This window comes from Parathielavia appendiculata (assembly GCF_033297405.1).
Source record: "Parathielavia appendiculata strain CBS 731.68 unplaced genomic scaffold N657scaffold_3, whole genome shotgun sequence".
NCBI classification, from domain to species: domain Eukaryota; kingdom Fungi; phylum Ascomycota; class Sordariomycetes; order Sordariales; family Chaetomiaceae; genus Parathielavia; species Parathielavia appendiculata.
Genome location: NW_026944222.1, coordinates 39,440 through 57,330, shown reverse-complemented (window position 1 = coordinate 57,330; position 17,891 = coordinate 39,440). Strand labels below are relative to the sequence as shown.

The 17,891-nt window shown below is 53.2% G+C and overlaps 8 protein-coding genes across 8 annotated transcripts; 4 read left to right on the top strand and 4 right to left on the bottom strand.

Annotated features, from left to right (window-relative positions):
- Nucleotides 1-3,399: 3,399 nt before the first annotated feature.
- N657DRAFT_642120 (uncharacterized protein) lies at nt 3,400-4,489 on the top strand. Its single transcript, XM_062792282.1, has 2 exons — nt 3,400-4,340; nt 4,388-4,489. The coding sequence occupies exon 1, from the start codon at nt 3,423-3,425 to the stop codon at nt 4,272-4,274; it is 852 nt and encodes a 283-aa protein (XP_062649182.1). The 5' UTR covers nt 3,400-3,422; the 3' UTR covers nt 4,275-4,340; nt 4,388-4,489.
- Nucleotides 4,276-5,389, bottom strand: N657DRAFT_708041 (uncharacterized protein). The gene has a single exon (XM_062797401.1). It carries the CDS (start codon nt 5,037-5,039, stop codon nt 4,695-4,697), a length of 345 nt encoding a protein of 114 aa, XP_062649180.1. The 5' UTR covers nt 5,040-5,389; the 3' UTR covers nt 4,276-4,694.
- Nucleotides 5,074-5,388, bottom strand: N657DRAFT_678539 (uncharacterized protein; the record flags this gene model as incomplete). The annotated part of the gene is made up of 1 exon (XM_062796080.1): nt 5,074-5,388. One exon carries the CDS (start codon nt 5,386-5,388, stop codon nt 5,074-5,076), a length of 315 nt encoding a protein of 104 aa, XP_062649181.1.
- A 415-nt stretch (nt 5,390-5,804) lies between the features above and the next one.
- N657DRAFT_678538 (uncharacterized protein) lies at nt 5,805-6,350 on the bottom strand (the record flags this gene model as incomplete). The annotated part of the gene is made up of 3 exons (XM_062796079.1): nt 5,805-5,824; nt 5,886-5,962; nt 6,043-6,350. The coding sequence occupies 3 exons, from the start codon at nt 6,348-6,350 to the stop codon at nt 5,805-5,807; spliced, it is 405 nt and encodes a 134-aa protein (XP_062649179.1).
- A 2,497-nt stretch (nt 6,351-8,847) lies between these two features.
- N657DRAFT_708025 (uncharacterized protein) lies at nt 8,848-9,774 on the top strand. Its single transcript, XM_062797400.1, has one exon. It carries the CDS (start codon nt 9,298-9,300, stop codon nt 9,664-9,666), a length of 369 nt encoding a protein of 122 aa, XP_062649178.1. The 5' UTR covers nt 8,848-9,297; the 3' UTR covers nt 9,667-9,774.
- Nucleotides 9,775-12,888: 3,114 nt separating this feature from the next.
- N657DRAFT_631721 (uncharacterized protein) lies at nt 12,889-13,515 on the bottom strand (the record flags this gene model as incomplete). Its single annotated transcript, XM_062791085.1, has 1 exon — nt 12,889-13,515. One exon carries the CDS (start codon nt 13,513-13,515, stop codon nt 12,889-12,891), a length of 627 nt encoding a protein of 208 aa, XP_062649177.1.
- Nucleotides 13,516-14,129: 614 nt separating this feature from the next.
- N657DRAFT_642117 (methyltransferase type 11) lies at nt 14,130-15,109 on the top strand. Its single transcript, XM_062792281.1, has one exon. The coding sequence runs from the start codon at nt 14,363-14,365 to the stop codon at nt 15,017-15,019; it is 657 nt and encodes a 218-aa protein (XP_062649176.1). The 5' UTR covers nt 14,130-14,362; the 3' UTR covers nt 15,020-15,109.
- Nucleotides 15,110-16,274: 1,165 nt separating this feature from the next.
- Nucleotides 16,275-16,951, top strand: N657DRAFT_264920 (uncharacterized protein). The gene has a single exon (XM_062786513.1). It carries the CDS (start codon nt 16,495-16,497, stop codon nt 16,849-16,851), a length of 357 nt encoding a protein of 118 aa, XP_062649175.1. The 5' UTR covers nt 16,275-16,494; the 3' UTR covers nt 16,852-16,951.
- Nucleotides 16,952-17,891: the final 940 nt, after the last annotated feature.

Sequence of the window (17,891 nt, the reverse complement as noted above, 5' to 3'; positions counted from 1 at the left end):
ACACCACGCAGTCTCGGTGGGAAAGCTCGCGCACATAGCTCAGTAACGTATTGAACAATAGCATTCTCTTCGAAATCGGTAAGCCGGCGCGAGTTGGGCATAGTATCGCATCGTGCAGGCTTGCCGGCGCGTCGGCGCGCTAGGGTTCTACGGTTGACCCCATAGATCTTAGCTGCAGCTCGCTCGCTTAGTTTTTCATCGTTTTGGAAAGCTTCGAGGGCTAAGATTAGCCGGGCTTCCTTTAAAGTAGTGGGCATCTCGGATGGTAGGGAAAATGTGTTGTTGAGTGCAAAGGTGTTGCGTGGCCAGGGGGGGTGGGTCATTCGCTTATATGGGTCACTCGCTTATAAGATACGTTACATGAGTGACAGAAGGCCCAGAATGTAGTAAATAGGGGGTTACAGCAATTGATTGCAGTGGAAGAACATCGAACCGCAGCGCTAGTGAGGCTTCTGGGATACGGATATTACACCGGGCCACACGACCTGGGATCCTCGGTCTTGCTGTCCATGAGTGGATGATTTGGACTGCCCGCACTTTGATGTCTGCTGTGTGACCCGAGAAGCAAGCGAAAGGAGCCCTTCTCCGCATAATCATCCATCTCCCCTCCATCCTCCCACAGCTTGATCGCCAGAGTTACGACCCAATTCCAGAGCCAGCCGCCCGGCCGGAAAAAGCGGCCTACTAAAACCAAGACTTCCCAAATCGAGGCGTGGGGGCACACGACTGCATTGTGTGTCTCATTCGCTCGCCAACTGGGGCTCCCCTATCAGCTGCCAACGCGCTGTTGTCGCCCTCTCGCGACTTTGTTCCCCTTGCTTCAAGCCGACACCACATCTCTGTATACATGCAATCCATCAAACATTATGTTACACAATGCCCGATAAGTCTCCTCCCCTACTCCTCAGGGACAGTGCCAAGCTTTTCTACCTCGAGAGCTTCCAGAAAGTCCTTGATCTCTGCCTCACTACTACTTCGTAATATATCGATGTCTTGCTTTTGCTCCTTTGGCCCCAGAAATGTCGATTCATCAGTTTTCCCATCCAATTATGACGCAGCTTTTTAAAAGCGACTTCACTTACATCTGTGAGCCGGCTAGGCAGCTGCACAACAAAGCGCCCGTTGAGCACCGTGACAGTCTGCAGGGAGTTAGCAGCTGAGGACCAAGGAGCGTGAACACCCCGCCCGCAGCGTACGTCCACGCGGCAGCTCGTCATTGGTGACAGAGGTGCAAACAAACGCATCGAGGTGGAGGGGGTGAATACGCTTACCTTTTGGTCCTCCGGGATCTGAACGTTTTGCGCCTTGAATTCTAGGTTGAGATACCTGGCCAGGTGTGTCCATCTTAGATTCTGAGTTGGAATGGCTATTTCGTAGCGCTTCTTGTACGGTTTTGAGATGGGTCCGTCGTCGTCGTCCCCGAACAATGAAATCTCATCAATGGCGTGGATGCCCATTTTCACGCTCCAGTGGCTGTCGGAGAGCAGAGCAGGGACTTGTTCGTTGGGACGAAATATCCAAAGACGAGATTCAGATGGGGGCCAACTGCGCAGGTGTTCGTATTTTTGAGGTGCAGAAGGTGCGCCCCGCGGCAAGATGCTGCAGCAACAGGTCATCATCTCATAGGCTGTCTTCGCTGGCGTTGACTCTTGGACAGGTGTGACGGCCCGCTTATGGCTGCCTCCGTTTCCTCCAAACAAGGACGCCTGGGTAACAACGGATGAAGCAATTGAGGGTGGGACGGGAACGCGTGAGGATAAGGAGAAGCAAACGACGGGAGACCTTATTTGTTTTCATTAAATTGGGCATCGGTCACAGTCGCCCGACTTTGTTGGTTATTAGTGATAGGTCAGCTAAGGCTCTGATTGCACTGCAAGAGACAAGTTATAATTCAGGTAGTCGCCTTTGTTGGCTTACACTTTTGCCTTCGCGAATTGAAACTGGGGAGACTAGTGGCTCCGTACTGGTAGTCGACAGCCCGGATGTGTTCCGCGGCAGCAGCGAAGCCTACCCAGTAGGTAGACTCTGATGATCACAAATAGGAGCAAACCCCATAGGTTGCCCAAGGTACCTTGAGGATAAGTCACTTGATTACCTATACATGCACCCCAATCTCGCCTCCATCAGGTTGTGTGGGAGGGACGTTTGAAAGTGGTGATCATGAAGACGAGATTGCTTGCATTATTGATGCATGATACAGAAACGAAGTGGATGAAAACGCACTCCACCTCGCTCAACCCACCCTCAACCACCACCGCCCACCGCAAAAGTAGCGATCTCTATTTCGCCTCCTACTGCTACATCGCCTCACGGCAGTCCCACGTCCTTTGCAACCAGATAAACCGACGACCGCATCTAGAGTCGGCCCCATTTGTGCATCAATCATCTGCAAGCTGTTACAAGATCCTGGGAAACGCATGCGCCGAAAGGACGGTGGCAACATATCTTGCGCCGGCCCTTCCTCCCAGGGACCAACAAATTGGTCGCAGAGCGCGAAAGCCATCTACTTCGGAGTGAAATATGGGCCGGGGTAATCGTAATCGATGTTGGTCAGGGGTTCGCTGGACAATTGGGAGAAAGACAGCAAAAAATGACCTGAGCGTGCGTTCTGCACCTGCGGCGCGTTTGCACCCCGCATGTGGCGCCTCTCCCACCAACTTCGACGTCAACCTATTTATTTAACCTCTTTAAAACTCCCTCCGTCGATCATGTCTTCCCACATCCACCGCTCTTCCCATTCATTCGCCATGATCCCACAAGAAGAAGACGAAAACAAAGCCGCCACCACCACCACCTCGCGCAATCCCCAACCCTCCACCTCTGCTCCACGCCCATGGCTCTCCCGCGTCCACTACCCCGGCACGGCCCTCTTCAACCTCCTCGCCTTCACCCTCCCGGCCGTGGTCGGCACCCTTTCAAAACTCTGGATCGCATCCATCGACGCGTCCCTCGTCTCAACAACCGACGTTTACACCTATATTGGCGTCGTCGCCGAGGTCCTCAACGAAGGCCTGCCGCGCGCGGCATGGTCCGTCATCAGCGATAAGTCCTCAAGGACTCTATCCCAGCGGCTCGCGCTGACGCATACGCTTATTTTTGTTCAGTCCCTGTTGGGGCTGGTCATGAGTGTGGCATTCGTTGCTGGGGCGGACGCGTTTGCCAGGAGTTTCGTACCGGGGGAGGTTAGGAATGTGAGTGTGGTTTATGTTAGGATCAGCGCGTTTTCGGCTTTGAGCTCGGCGGTTGAGACGGCCGTGGCGGCCGCGACGAGGGCTTTGGATCAGCCTGACGTGCCGCTTGTTATTGGGAGCGTCAAGGCCGTTGTGCAGATCGTGCTCGAGATGTTGTTGCTTTCGAGGTTTCATGTCGGCGGACATCAGCCAACTATTACCCTGCAGGCCTGGATTCAGCTGGCGTGTAATATGACTGCGGCAATAATTGGGCTGGCGTATTTCCTTTGGGGGACGAGTTGGAGGCAGTATCGTCGTCAAGCGGAGGATGGTGGTGGCGATGGCAGCAGTAAAACGACGCCCAGCTTGCGGTGTCTGGCTGTCCTCTTGCATCCGGGGCTTCTCACGCTCTCCGAATCGGCTCTCCGAAATACGCTCTACCTATGGCTGGTTAGCAACATCGTCTCGATGGGCAGCACGTATGCCACGGCTTGGGGCGTCTTCAACACAATCCGCTGGGGTCTGATCATGGTACCTGTACAGGCGTTCGAGGCCACGGCGCTGGCCTTTGTCGGCCATCGATGGGGCGCCTGGCGCCGCGAGATCGGGACAAGCACGCTCAAGCCTGGACGCACCGCTCTCAAGACCGTCGTGGGCATCATCAAGCCGGCGCTGGTTTCTCTGACCCTGGCCCTGCTCGTTGAGATTCCACTGGCAATATACCTATCCCTTTGGGGCGCTAGGTCCTTCGCCAGATACCTGGGCGGGTCGGACGAGGTGGCCGACGTGACGGCCTACATGTGGCGGACGATCGACTGGTGCTACATCTTTTATGCCGCGTCGACGCAGCTGGCCACGGTGCTGCTGGCCACGAGGCCAAAGTGGTATTTGTACCAGAGCATGGCGAGCAATCTGCTGTATGTGCTGCCGTGGGCGATTGTGTGCCAGGTCCGGGAGCTGGATACCGGCAATGCGTGGACCTACCACAGTCTGGTGTTTGGCGGGAGTTTGGTGTTCAGTTTGGTCGACGTTCTTGTTGTTGATGCTGTGTGGGTGTGGAATCTGGTGACAGGGAGGGCGCGGCTGGAGGTCTTTAGGGAGTGAGAAAGGCTGCCACCATTTTGTGATCTGGGATCTACGAAGAGCAAATTATTGTCTCCAAGTTCAGCTGTCAGTATTTGTGTACCCTTATGTCAGCTAATAACTAATAGTACTAGTACTAATTCATGGTCATCTCCTCGCAAAACTCCCTGAACTCCCCCACCGTCCCCTCCAACCTTGGCGGCCTCAAGCAGATCATTTCCAGCTAATTACCATGCACGATATGGGTTTTTCACCCGGCCCACGGGCGCGGTTTTCCTGTATAGTAAGTTGTTGAAGGTCCGGCACGCCCTAGGGCACAGCGGTGTAGGAATAATAATAATTACCATGCAGCCTCTGTGCAGCTCCAACAGTAGCCTTGCCTGTCTTTCCGCTCTGAGGCAAGAAATGGATACCGACAGCGGTGGTAACAACCATGAGAGTTCAGCGATCCCCAAGCTCGCCCGTCAGCCCGGCACCCTGGAGTTCCAAGCTGAAGAAGTGCGTAACTGAAAGGACTTGGTTACATGCAAGTATAACGACAACGTCAGAGTCGCTGTCTGATTGATCTGCGGCGGTAAGTCGGTGCAGAGTGTACCGAGTCTTGATTATATGGCCGCCTTCCTGTTTTGCCTCTCCTGGTGCGGGTGTGACTTTCCGCCACTCAAAACTGTCCCTTTCCATTCTCTCCACTCCCACATCGATTATAAACCCGAAGAGAGCTCCATGCTTCTTACTCGTCCCCGCCCGCAGCACCTCTTCTATCATCTCACGGGTGTTCTTCGCCATATCGGCTAGTGGGAGTTTCGCAAGTCTCGTGTTGTCATACAGCGAGACGAGAAGTGGGATCGGAAATCTTCGCCAATAGCCGCGAGGATTGGTCCTTGAGCGACGTTCCGTTGCGGAGGTAGTATCCGCGGCCAAAGTTGAGTGGATCGCGAGGCGTGTAGCCGAAATGGCATTCGACCAAGTAGAGGAAGTTACTCTCGGTTGGGCCGCAGAGCTTGTGGCTCTTCATGGCGCTCAGACCCAGAGCGCCGGAATAGTTGGCGTAGAGATTCATCACCGGGGCGTAATGCGCGGTATCCGACGAAGGTGGCAGTGGGCGGTGCCCTGAGGGGAGCTGTTCGGGTTTCATGGCCGTCCTTCCTCGTGTCAGACATGGCAACAGTGGGCGTTGTTTTTGGGCAGTACAACTTCAGCCGTAAAGATATTGGATTACTCCGTGAAAAGAAAGACAACCGACACGACGAGAAACTGGAATCTTATGGTTACATGGAATTCAGGTGACTGGAGAGCAACACGTGAGCAGGAAACCGCGCAGGATGTTGGACTCATGAGACTTGGGGGAGGGGATTGGCTAGGTTGCCGGGGCTCGTATGCAGTTGGTAGTTTGCGCTCTTTATCCAACGCTTCAGCCAATAGACTTAGGTATCTCGTACAAGTACATTGACGGTTTATTTACATGTAACTCTGGCTCGTGCCGCCCCGGTTACATGTGTACCATGAACCGGAGCCGGGTGACAGCACCCAAGTTGTACGTGGCGCAGGACTTTAACACCGGCCGAGATTGGCTGGGACGGTGTTAGCGAATCTGTCAGAGTGAGGGAAAAAACCACGACAGTATAAACATACCGAGAGTGCAGCCGCTGTCGGTGTAGTGGCCGTTGACGTAGCAGCCTTGCCCACCCTGGTACAAGTAGTCCCAGCCGCTGCAAAAAGGAGAAATGGTCAGCATCACCGAGTTTTTACGTAGTGGGTGAGCAGGTAATCGGCATCTGGGTAAACTGACCAGTTGACGGCCCCGTTGATGGTGACGCACTCGCCCGTCTTGACGCAGCTAAAGACGAACCGGTCGCCTTTGTCAAAGGTATACACCACCTTTGAGCTGGTACTGGCTCCGGCGCGACACTTGACGTTGTTGGCGCCCACAATAGTGCAACCCCGGGATTCGCGCTGGGAAAGGCCAGGGGCAGGTTCGTTTGTCGAGACATCGGCGGGCTCGCGGGCCTCAATGTCGGCAACCCCGTCCTCGGCAACGGGGGCGGCAAGAAGACCCATGGGGAGAAAGGCGGCCGTGAGCAGAGAGATGAGCTTCATGTTGACGCTGGGTAGATGTGAACCTGGTGAGTAAAAAGGGGATGGGCAGAAAGTTGAGGCGGCCGGTTTCTGTCTCCTTTCATGTCTGTCCTCTGAGTCCCCTTATACCACACTGTCCCTGCGTTCACATGTGGTATGCAAACCGGTAAGACGGCGCAATTGTTGTAGCGAAAGTTACTTATACCCAATTGAAGCATTCGCTAACGTCGCATCAATATCCACTTCGCCTAAGTCTCACTGCGATAGGGCTACCACCTCGAATCCTTCTTCGGAGCTATTGTGGGGATGATTACGAGGTGAGAGCGGGCTTGGTCAATAAGCATGTGAGAACGAAAAGAAGTTGATGGTCACCATCTGAAATCTTCCGTATCACCTAGGCTTCATCGGCGACTAGGGCCTCAGCGGTGAACGACCGTCGGCAACAACAACTAGAGCCGTTAAAGCTGCCTGGCATGGATCACTGTTAGGATAGTAATAGTCATAGAGTCAAAAGTGTTATAGCTCGATAGCATGATAGATCATATGAAGCTGCTTGTCTAGACATTATGGCATTTGATCCCAGCCAACAGTCCAAGGACGCTCCGCGTCCAGAAACCATACCAGCTATTCAAGTCGTCAAGACTTAAGGTAGATTCGAGCGTCTCTTGACTCTGATTAACTACGATATCATAATACGGTAGAGAAATACAACGCAAATCAGCCCAAATTCCCGTAGGACAGGACATAATATACAGTAATTCACAGAGCTCACACTTATCCGGCGGAACAGATAAGATATTGCCATCATCTCGACGAATCGAGAATTACTGTACCTAAGTACTTCGTACCGTTCGCATAGCGACGCAATGGGGTCGAAGGCCGGAAAAAGAAGATCGGCTCTCGCAACACACTTTACTTCCCGTGGGCAGTCTTAGGATACAGTGAAGCACATATGCTGGATTGTGCATTTTTTTGAGGTATGTTAGTGCCTCTCTATAGCTTGATTTCATCCGCCAGGAAGTTTCGGAGGCTAAATCTGTTTTGCAGGCTCGGTTGGCTTCGGCGTTACCTCCAACAGGAGTTCATCTCCGTGGGGGTGGGCACGCTTTGTTGTGAACTCTTCGTCCGGTACTTCCTCAACGGTAACTTTTCGATAGGGCGCCGTGGGCGTCCTAGGGTTGTTCCGTCTGGCTCGTCCTTGGTGGTAGCTTTACGGAAGGGGATTGCGGGCATCGTGGTGCGTTTGGGAGGTTCCGCATGGGGCGCTTCACAGTCCTTGGAGGAGAGGTTCCGTGGTAGGCAGTGACGCCGGCAGTGAGGTGAGTTAAATACCAGACGCATCTTCGACCAAAGGCACATCGGATCGTGGCGTTTCAGCCACGGTATGCCGAGGATGACCGGGTTGGCTTTGCCCAGGTTAGTGACGTACACAGGCATGATTCCGACGTGATTGCCGATGTGGATCCGGGTGGTGAAGTATTCCGAGACGGTGGACTTTGTGATGCCGTCGGCCAGTTGGAGGGGCCTCGGGCGCAGGAGACGTTTCGTAGCCAGGTTGAACTTTTTCACGACAGTACCCCTAATCAACAAGACTAATTCCTGTTCTCTGTATTGTCGTAACTCTGTGGTAAAGCGCACTATCGAGCAGTTAGAATTTGACTGGAGGCCTCACGCCTTGCCCGTAGGGCTCGCTCGTGGGCTCCTGGGCCTCGTACGCAAGCTCACACGCTCAACGTACCTTATTAATGCGGCTGTGTTAAAACTGATGACTTGCGATATCAAAGCTATCTTAGATATCGAGTACCAGTACCAGTGCTGTGGAATGTTAACTGCGTAGCTGCCCGGCCCAAACCAAGAGAAAGCTGTGAAGGAAGACGGTGATATATAGGAAGCAGTGGCAAGCTCGGGAAGAGGGTACCTTACTTGGCAGCGCTGGACGCGATGCTGTCGCTGGATGGCCGAAAGCTGGTTATCTCCAGCATGCCTGTATCTGCATGCGTGACGTCGATTTCGGCCGTTCAGCTGTATATGTCTCGGAACACCATATGAAATGGGTACCTTACCTTGATCAAGTCAGTGTTTGATTGCTAGAACAAGGGTTTCCAGGCGGTATCTCCGAGTTGCCAACCCGACTTAGCCACGGCGGTTACGGTGACACCAAGGCCCGGGTTGACTAGTACAACCAAAGTAGTTTGATCCTTTCCAATGCTGGGTTGAGATAGATGATGATGCTGACGCGTGCTGAGCTTGGCTGAATGGCTCATAGCCGGAGTTTAGCTCGTGTCCGTTGTTGCCTACAAGGACGTCTCAGAAGTAGCCTCTCATTGGTCACGGCCTTAAAAGTCAATGGTTTTTCGTGAACATCTCGTTGTTGCCCGGTCTACATAGATCCGATGCCTAACTCAACAGTTCGCTGCTCGCTTCCACACGGTCACCGTGCACCATTAGAAACTCCTCAGTCCTCAGCATAATCACTTCACGTCCCACCCTCCTCCTCATCCCTCTTGGCATCGGCACAATAAAGCTCTTCGCATCTAGTCTTGTTTCAGCTCATCTCCTTGTCGGAGCGGTCTCGGCTCAGGCTTCGACCAGTGAGACTTCTTGTGGAACGCATATCCTCGGTGCGCTAGCACCTACAGACCGCTCTAGCTCTGGCTCCCACGCGCCGTCTCTGATCGACCCGGGAACCCGATTATGAATCGAGCCGTCCTTCCCAATCATGGTTTCCCAGGCCTTCACCGGAACTGGAATCCTCCCATCGACAGCGCGAAGAATCCTACATTGGCACTGGTCGGCTCATGGGCCGCAAGGCACTGATCACGGGACGAGACTCTGGCATCTGCCGAGCAGTCGCCATCGCCTACGCTCGCGAAGGCGCCGATGTTAGCATCAAACTACCTGCCGAAGGGTAGCCCGACGCCGATGAGGTGCAAGCCTTGTTTGAGGCTGAGTGAGTTCGCTGCTCGCCATGCCAGGCAATCTTCGCAATGAAACCTATTGCACAAGCCTCGTTCACCGTGCTCTCGAAGCCATGGGCGGACTCGACATGCTGGTCAGCAACGCTGGATATTTTGTGCACCATTTCGACATCTCAACTCTCACAACGGAGCAGATTCTGCACACGTTGGAAGTCAACGTCTTTGCATCCTTCTACCTGGTTCGGGCCGTGGCGCCCCTTCTGCCACCCGGCTCATCCATCATCTTCGCGTCCTCGTGCATGGCAAGTCGGCCTCACGCCGAGGCCGGAAGTTTATCGCTCTTTTGGATTATGACCCCATTTGTTCGCGAATTGGAAACTCGAACAGGAAGTCAGGTAGCCAACTTCGGGAATGAATAACATAGCCAGGGAAGCAATTGGAAAGAAGCAGCGCTTCAGTCATTTATTTACCCTCCCTATTATTAGTACTCTGAAATAGAAACATTAAACTCGGGGCACCAAATGTAGACCCCTTATCGAGTTAGACTGGGTCCATAGCAAAAAGAGATATCGAGAACCTGACGAGCTGGACCATCGAGTCCAGTCCGACGCTCAGCCCCAAGCCAACTACGCCAGAACCGTCCACGCTTCTCTTCCATTCACGTTACCTTAGGTTCATCCCACCCCGACGAATCTCTCGCTGATGGTCCCCTTCAGTGCTGAAACAGCTCCGGCTCCAACGGTTATGGAAGCATTGCCGGCTTCAAGGACGGTCAAACGTACGCTCTGAATGCGTACCAAAACCACCTCTGCCGCAAGATTAACTACTGCATTTAACGTGTGGGCGGGCGCTTGGAACTTCATGCCTGTGAAAGAATAAACGTCCGTTAATGTAACTAAAGAATGGTCATGCGGTGTCGTTGCATTTCAAAAAATGATGTTCTAGTTCATCGAGCTCACATCAGGCTCACACTGCCGCCGCAAAACGTTTTGATCGTACTATATCATCTTCTGTTAAAGGACCTCTGGCATCTTGGGAACTGAATACTTGTATATTTAGACAAGGGCAATGGATGAGGTACTGGTGGCATAGCTTAGTCACGGTGGTCATGTCGAGGGTAGTTGTACAAGCACGTCCTGCCAGGTAACGTTATGCCCTTCTTACCGTCTTACGTTCACAAGCATTCTTTTTATATCACTTGGCGTTGGAACAAGCGTTGGTATACGTGACGGAAACATCCGTATATGCACTTTGATACAAGGCAGCTCCCAGGTCTCAGGCTGACTATCGTCTTGTTGCGAAACGACCGGCGAGGCAACAATCATGCCCGCGTACAAGTTCCAACCCTGTACTTAGGTGTACCATGAAACCACAAGCGCAGGGTAGCCACTGTAGAGAGGCTGGAAACCCCTGACTTAGGTCCATTCCTACGGCTGCATTCGGGACAAGGGATATCAGTCGGAGTGCATGGCATGGTCGCGTTGTGGGCGAGAGAACACAGTGCTCTTGAACTTTTTGTGCATCAATATTGAACGGGACGCTTGAAGCCTGGGTCAACTGGGCTAGGTCAGTCAAGCTTCAAAAGGTTCGGCCCGGAAAACGAAAGACAGACATAGGCTAACGATACCTGCAAACCGTGATGGAAGGGTCTTCGGCCTGCTCGCCGAGAGTGAGATGCAATGTTGATAGTGGAGAGTTCTCAAAAACAAGATAAATGGAGATACGATGAGGATGATGGTAATGATGACAAAGAAGAGGAACAGAATTGGACCTTGAAGGCAGTATAACGATGGATTTATAGTCAGTTATCCGACGCCACTCTGGACCTCCAGGAAAGCGTCTGGGTCGCTGATTGGCAGTCCTCTCAATGGCTTCGGAGCCTTCGGTTGCCCATACAGTCTAGAATGATTGATTCCCCAGTTGAGCCTGGCAGCATCAGGTGCTTGGTAGTCGTACAGCAGAACTGTCTGTCTACTAACTGCCTACCAAAAATGCCCATGCAGTTCAAGTTGAGGTGGGCGCAGTTACAGGCCCAGCACAACCAAGAGGGGCTTTGAGGGTCGCATGATACATCCCATGTCTGTCAAACACAAGGTTAGGTTGCAGTTGGATGGCAAATACATTCCGCCGACTTGTCTCCCATCCTTACACCTCACGCATCGGTCCGCAGCTCAACACAGGCGTATTTAAGTTCGCCGCAATGGGACATTATTGGCAACTTCCCGTGTGACATGTCGGACCAGGATGTGACGGCACCTGCCGTCGAGGTGCACGCTTGCCGTGCTCGCGCTTGCCATCCTCACGCGTGCCACACCTGCCCTGGCATTTAATCTCTGCATCGCGAGAGCTCTTCAAGCTTCTCTTCCTTTTCTCCCCATCTTGTGATTGGCAGAATTGAGTCAGCAATTTGCAGTGCCTACGTGCCTCGCCTCGATGTTACTCGTCTCTCACACAGGACATGGGATGCGACTTAGAGTCTGAAGCAATGTAGGATACATTGTCGATCACCAAGCACTTCCTAGTCTTGCAAGAGAGGCGCGCGAAAGGAGCATATATAGGCGCATTATCATCCTTTACCTCCAAACTGCTGATTGGTAATTCTGAGCACCCACTTGCCAGCGACTTCACGGGCTGAATTCCGCCCGCTCTCCAGACTCTTTGCTCTTTAAGCTCTTTGCTCTCCTATTTATCTTTGTTCCTGAGTCACCTCGGTGTATCTCTCACCGTTGGCTGCCCGAGATGCGCTTCATTATCTTGTAGCTCCTAGCAGCATACCTTCTCCCGGCTGGCCAGGTCAGAGCTAACGTGAAGGTTATCTTTGCTCATTTCATAGTGGGCATCACCGGCTTATATACGTACTGGGAAGACGACGTTAGCAAGGCCGTAACTGCCTACATTGATGGCTCTATCCTCAACATAGCCGCCGGGGAAGTTGCAAATGGGGCCATCTTCGCTAACGCTTTTACCGCAGCCAACAACCTCGGTTCAAACTTCAAGCTACTTGTTGGAAGATCAACAGCCACGATTCCACGGTGTTACACCGACGAGAGGTCACGACAGTGGGTTGGGTGCTCCAGAGTCCCAAGAAGTGAATTTTATTGAAGGTCCTTTTTCCTCCCTCATCTCCAGCGGTGGGCATCGCCCTGATCCTGTTAAGTAGTTTGTTCCCAGCCCCTATTGCTTCTCAGCAGTAGAGCATCGGCAACCTTGCTTCCGAATTTCAAGTTCCATGACTTCCAGCAACAGGCGTTTCAGGGTATCGCGATTTTCCAACACAACCCCCCAGTTAAGCCCGCGAGGGGACGAGTTTGATACTAATCTCTCGGATTATGCGGTTTATATTTGGCTGCTTGCGAAAGTATAGGAGGTTCCGCTTCGGTGGTGGATATGATGGCGGTATCTTATTTGTTGGTACAGTAACTTATCTCTTTCTATTGAGCATAATCGTGGTATTATAACGTTAGCTTCTAATAAATCTATTTCACGGTATAAAAGAAAATCGTTCAACTAAATTAAATGCCATGGGTTTTTCACCCGGCCCACGAGGGCGCGGTTTTCCTGTATAATAAGTTGTTGAAGGTCCGGCAAGCCCAAGGGCACAGCGGTGTAGGAATAATATAAATTAAATGCCAGTTGGCAAGTTAGGGCACGAAAATATCCGGGTTATCGGGAAACGACAGGAGGCAATACCATAAGTCCAGGCTAACATGGAGCTCGGCATACAAAGAGACAGGGTCATCGATCCTAACGCGTTTTCTCAGATCCCACATCTCATCCTCCTCTACCTCTCGCCCATCCTCGCAAAACCGATATATACCCTCTCGATCCCTCTTGATTTCCCATAAAACCACATTGCCCGGCATCACCACCGTGCAAAAGTACCCGCTCTTTTCCTTCGCCTTCGCATCGTCTACCACGCTCTCCAAGCTCTCCTCGTCGACGTGTAAAAAGAACTCATGCCTCGGCGTGCCGCCTATTATCGACGTAAATGCGCTGCCCGCCAGCTCCTCGCCGCCTGGGCCCCGCTGTACCAAATCGATGAACCGACGGCTCGTCTCGGCGATATCGGCGCCGTCAAGCCCGGCCGCGTCCTCGAAGACGGTCCAGCGCATGCGCGAGTAAACGTCTATCAGCCCGGCCTGCTCAAAGCACTCGCGGGCGTGCCCCTGGACAAGGGCGAGGAACTTTTTCCCACTTCTCCTGCGAGCGGTAGGAACAGCGGAATAGGACGAAGCCCCAGCAGAAGAGTCTGTATAGATCGAGGGCATCCTTGATGGTGTGGGCGCCGCCGAGTGGGTTATAGGCCAGATCGCGCAAGTGCTCGGGAAAAGCTTGGTGATGGAGATCCAGAGACAACAGAAGATGGTGATCATCAATGGTGGTGGTTCATCCAGTGGTGATGCTGGATGTGTGATGGCTCTGGTGGGCAGGGCTGTAACCCCTGCACCAGATGTGGGGCAACCCGGTCTGCCAAGGATGTGGGGCACCACCCACAACACTTGGTGAGCTGTTTTGGCCTCCGCGTTTTGTATGGCGGCGGCCGGCAACGGAGCTGGGGGTTCGGGGTCCGGCTTTGTTGAGAAGAAGGCGGGAGATTGCGCTTGGAGAGGAGAGGGTTGCCGTTGGATAAATGTGTTGGCACGGGGAAGAAAGCGACGAATTGGATGTCCTCGCGCTAGGACCGTACGCGGTGATCTCAAAGCCATCATATCATGTATTAATAATGGCTCGGGTGACGCGTGTCGCTTAAGTTCTGGCCTCGAGTTCACGGGTATTCAGCATACAGCTCTGGCGATCCAGTAGAAATCCAGTGGGTTCAGGTACAGTACTATAGGTAAGCCAACACCCCTCCTTTTTAAGGCCCCCAATACCGCTGCTTCTTGACAACCCCTCCTCCCCCTGTAGAGCACATGATAAGCGAGCAGCGCGGATAAGCGGGGTTACAGTGGTCTCTGGTCGATCGAATGTTAAATGGAATACCATTGATATAACGTCCACCCATATCCTTGATGGTGATTATTAATAACGTTATACTTCATTCAACCCAACTTCGCCTGACCATATTAGCTAAGGTATTCCGCCTTTGTTGAACTTGATACCCACCAGTCTCCCACCATGTCCGACAACCCAATGCAGATAGTGTCGCAAGGTTATGACCACATAGCTGAATCGTACCTCCACTGGGTCGAGAGCCAGCGCTCTCCGCGCGAGCACTACACCGAAAAGCTCCTCTCCCACTGCCCTCCCTCCCCACGCATCCTCGAACTCGGCTGCGGCGCCGGCGTGCCCATCACGCGCATGCTCCTGGACCGCGGCGCTCAGGTGGTAGCCAACGACATCTCGGCCAAGCAACTCGACCTGGCCAGAGCGCGGTGTCCAGAAGCGGCGCTCATTCCCGGCGACATGACCGCCCTGTCTTTTGAACCGGAGAGTTTTGACGGCGTTGTCGCCTTCTTCAGCATCTTCCACCTGCCGCGGGCCGAGCAGAAGGGCATGTTCTCCAAGATTCATTCGTGGCTCAAGCCGGGCGGGATGGTTGTGTTCAATCTGGCGACGGCGGATGAAGAGGAGGTGTACGGGGAGTTCCTGGGCCACGGCATGTTTTGGAGCAGCTTCGGTGCGGAGGAGAGCAAGGCTATGGTGACGGATGTTGGACTCAAGGTGGTTGAGTTTGAGGAGCTCGAGGCTGGGGACGGACAGGTGGATGAGAACGATCCGGATTATGGGGTAAGCTTTATATGGGTTGCTGCAAGGAAGGGACTTGTTCTGTGAGGTGGAATGTGTGGTCAAGTTGTTGCATCAAATACCAAGTACACCTTTAGTTGAACAAGCCCAGAATTTTGATCATGGTACCTATTTGTGGCAGTGCCCCCCATCCCCCTTTCTGAGAGTGATGGCAAACGGTTGTCCGGCGGCAGATTGGGCATCTACTAAAGCGTTTTGACGTTTCATGGGCGGTACCCATCTGCTGCAAAGTACGCCTTCCGATTGCCACACAATCACAGTGATTTCCCGGATGAGCCAGGCAGCATAACTACAGTACCTAGTGGTATTATGCAGCAGCCCTTGTCCGCCCACCAAAATGCTCATGCAAGTGAAAGCGGCGCGATCAGCTCCAGCATAGCCAAGAGGGGCTCAGGGCATGCAGGATAGGTAACCACCCAATATTACAACTTATTAGGTTGTCAACCCGAAAAAAATAAATGGATGGATGTCGAATACATCTCGCCGACTTGCCCCCATTCTGAAACCTCACGTATCGGTCCGCAGCCCTGGATTACAACCACATCCAAGTCCGCCATAGTGCAACATGGAGATAGCTGGCGGAGTTGCTAGCGGTCTCACGGTTGCTGATGTTGCAAAAAAAAAGCTCGCCAAGTTCGCATCAAAGCTCAAAGAAGCCGACGCGGATTTCGAACGGTATTGTACTTCGCTCGAACGACTTCACGGTGTTCGTCAGAATGCCCTCAAGTTTATCCGGTACTAACGGTTGATCATGTTGCGTTTTGGCAGGTGATGTGACTCGCGTCAGGAACGGGCTTGATGCCGTCAGCATTAATCTCAGTAGCACACCATGTGGCCTGATTGACTTCTGCATGTTGACCCTCCGTATCGTCGTCGACGATGCACAGAGACTTCTGGGCCGTTTGGGGAGAAAATGAGCGGTCAAAAACGATGACATGATGACCAAGGTCAGAAAATACTGCCAATCCAAACGTCGCCAGCTTAGAATTGTCCTAGAAGGGGAGAACATTCGAACCCGTATTGAGGACGTGGACGCCGCGGTAAGCTCCCTCCACATGGCCATTGCGACTCTGGTCAAACCGCATGCTGGGTTTAACTCCTAGCATGACACAAATCCTTATGGCTCAACTCTCACTGACCAATTTACAGGCACACTGGACTTCAAACCTAGATTCAGGAGATGAGACAACAGGTGGAGAGACAATTCGACTCCCTGCAACAGCGCCATGAAGAGGTCATCCATATGAAGGTCCCACTACGCGTATACGTTCCCAGCCGACTCGCTCCGCCGGAAGAACATCAACCTCCAGCCCGGCGCTTCCCAAGAGCATCGCCGCAGAATCACTTTACTATCAACGAGCCGAGTGTACGGCCGCACAAGCTCCCTGTTCTACTCCAATCGAGTGACGGATCGAACGTCGAATTGGTCGACCCTATTCTGGGGTTCGAAGTGAGTTCTTAAGAGAGGTGCGAGCCTCCATGCAGCCACACCTTGGCCGAAAATGTCACACGATCCAACAGCCGGAGGCGCGTGCGTCAACGCCATCGGTTTCGTAGCCTGGCCGCATGAAAAGCCCTGCCAATACTGCGAGTGGGATGGCTCGTCGCAAGATGGGGACTTGTGTTCATCAGGGGATGCAGAATGCAGCGACTTCTCCAAGTCGGATGGCTCTGACGCGAGTGAAGAAGTCGTGGAGGAAGAGGGGAGTCAGGCAAATTTCAGGACAGGACATCCTCCCTCCTCCAGTTGGACCCAGGCAACTTCCCCTCGAAGCGAATTCTGGCACCAACTGTCAGTGCACGTTATAAGCCTCGCCTTGCAAGCGGCCGCACAAAGCTGGGCTGCTGGGGCGAACTAGGTCGGAGCCCTGTAATTGGGGTTGGGAGTGGTGATTAGCTTGTGGGTAGCTTATGGAGCTGCCTAAGATGCTTGATGAGACTTGAGTTATAGCCGGTGCAAAACCGTGGTAACGTGTTTGATAAGCGAGCGCCGCGGATAAGCGAGCGCCGCACTTTTACCTACCCTATAACAACTATCCTCAATTGCAACACACCAACACTAGGAACCAACTATAATGACATCAGAAACAGCTGAATCAGACGGTTCTCCAGCCTCCTGGCAAGTGCGTGCGTTATGGCCAGGCTTGCCGCAGACACCACAGCACCGAACCTTCGTGCGACCCCCACCTACACCACTCCCTTCCGGCTGTGTTTCTTGCAATGCCTCCCCGCCCACAGTCTTCTGGTTCAGCAAATCCTGTGCATCTTGTACGGAAAGTGATCCTCCAAGCTGCACACGTGTTTTTTTAGCTCTCCGGCGCTTGCTTAGTGCCTCATTGGCATTGCGGAGCGAAGAGACCTCTGACCGAAGGAGAGCCACCTCGTGCATTACAGCCATTGTACCCTTAGTAAGCTGGTCCACAGCAGCCAACATCGAAGTCGGGGAGCTATTTTGATGATTGGCAATGCGAGTCTTGATGAGCGTTGACTGCGAGTTGGCTTCTCGGGGGTTGTGTGGCGTCTGGAACACCAAAGGTTGTGGGGTGCTGGCTCGCGAGGTCAAGGGTGTTGGCGTACGAAGCCTCACATCCAGCTTGGAAAGCACCCTCTCTGGATCATATGGCACTAGGCCAGCCCCTGCAAAGCCACCCTGTATGTTCTTCTCCGTTATGGAGGCAAAGAAGGCCTCGCGGAAGGCACAGAGGAATTCGAGCTTGCTCACGTGGTTGATATGCGCGCGCATCAAGTCCTCAATCTGGCGACCGTACGCCTGCTTCAGTGGCCCAAAGCAGCCAACATCGAGTGGCTGGAGCTTGTGGGAGGAGTGCGGAGGCATGCAGAGCGTGATGATGTTGTTCTGCCGGCAGTAGAGCTCGAATTCGGTCGAGTGATGGCTTTC

What these genes read in the sequence shown, in the direction of transcription:
- N657DRAFT_264920 (XM_062786513.1), top strand. Translation starts at nt 16,495, where the DNA reads ATGTCACACGATCCAACAGCCGGAGGCGCGTGCGTCAACGCCATCGGT.
- N657DRAFT_642117 (XM_062792281.1), top strand. Translation starts at nt 14,363, where the DNA reads ATGTCCGACAACCCAATGCAGATAGTGTCGCAAGGTTATGACCACATA.
- N657DRAFT_708041 (XM_062797401.1), bottom strand. Translation starts at nt 5,039, where the DNA reads ATGGCGAAGAACACCCGTGAGATGATAGAAGAGGTGCTGCGGGCGGGG.
- N657DRAFT_708025 (XM_062797400.1), top strand. Translation starts at nt 9,298, where the DNA reads ATGCCAGGCAATCTTCGCAATGAAACCTATTGCACAAGCCTCGTTCAC.
- N657DRAFT_642120 (XM_062792282.1), top strand. Translation starts at nt 3,423, where the DNA reads ATGACTGCGGCAATAATTGGGCTGGCGTATTTCCTTTGGGGGACGAGT.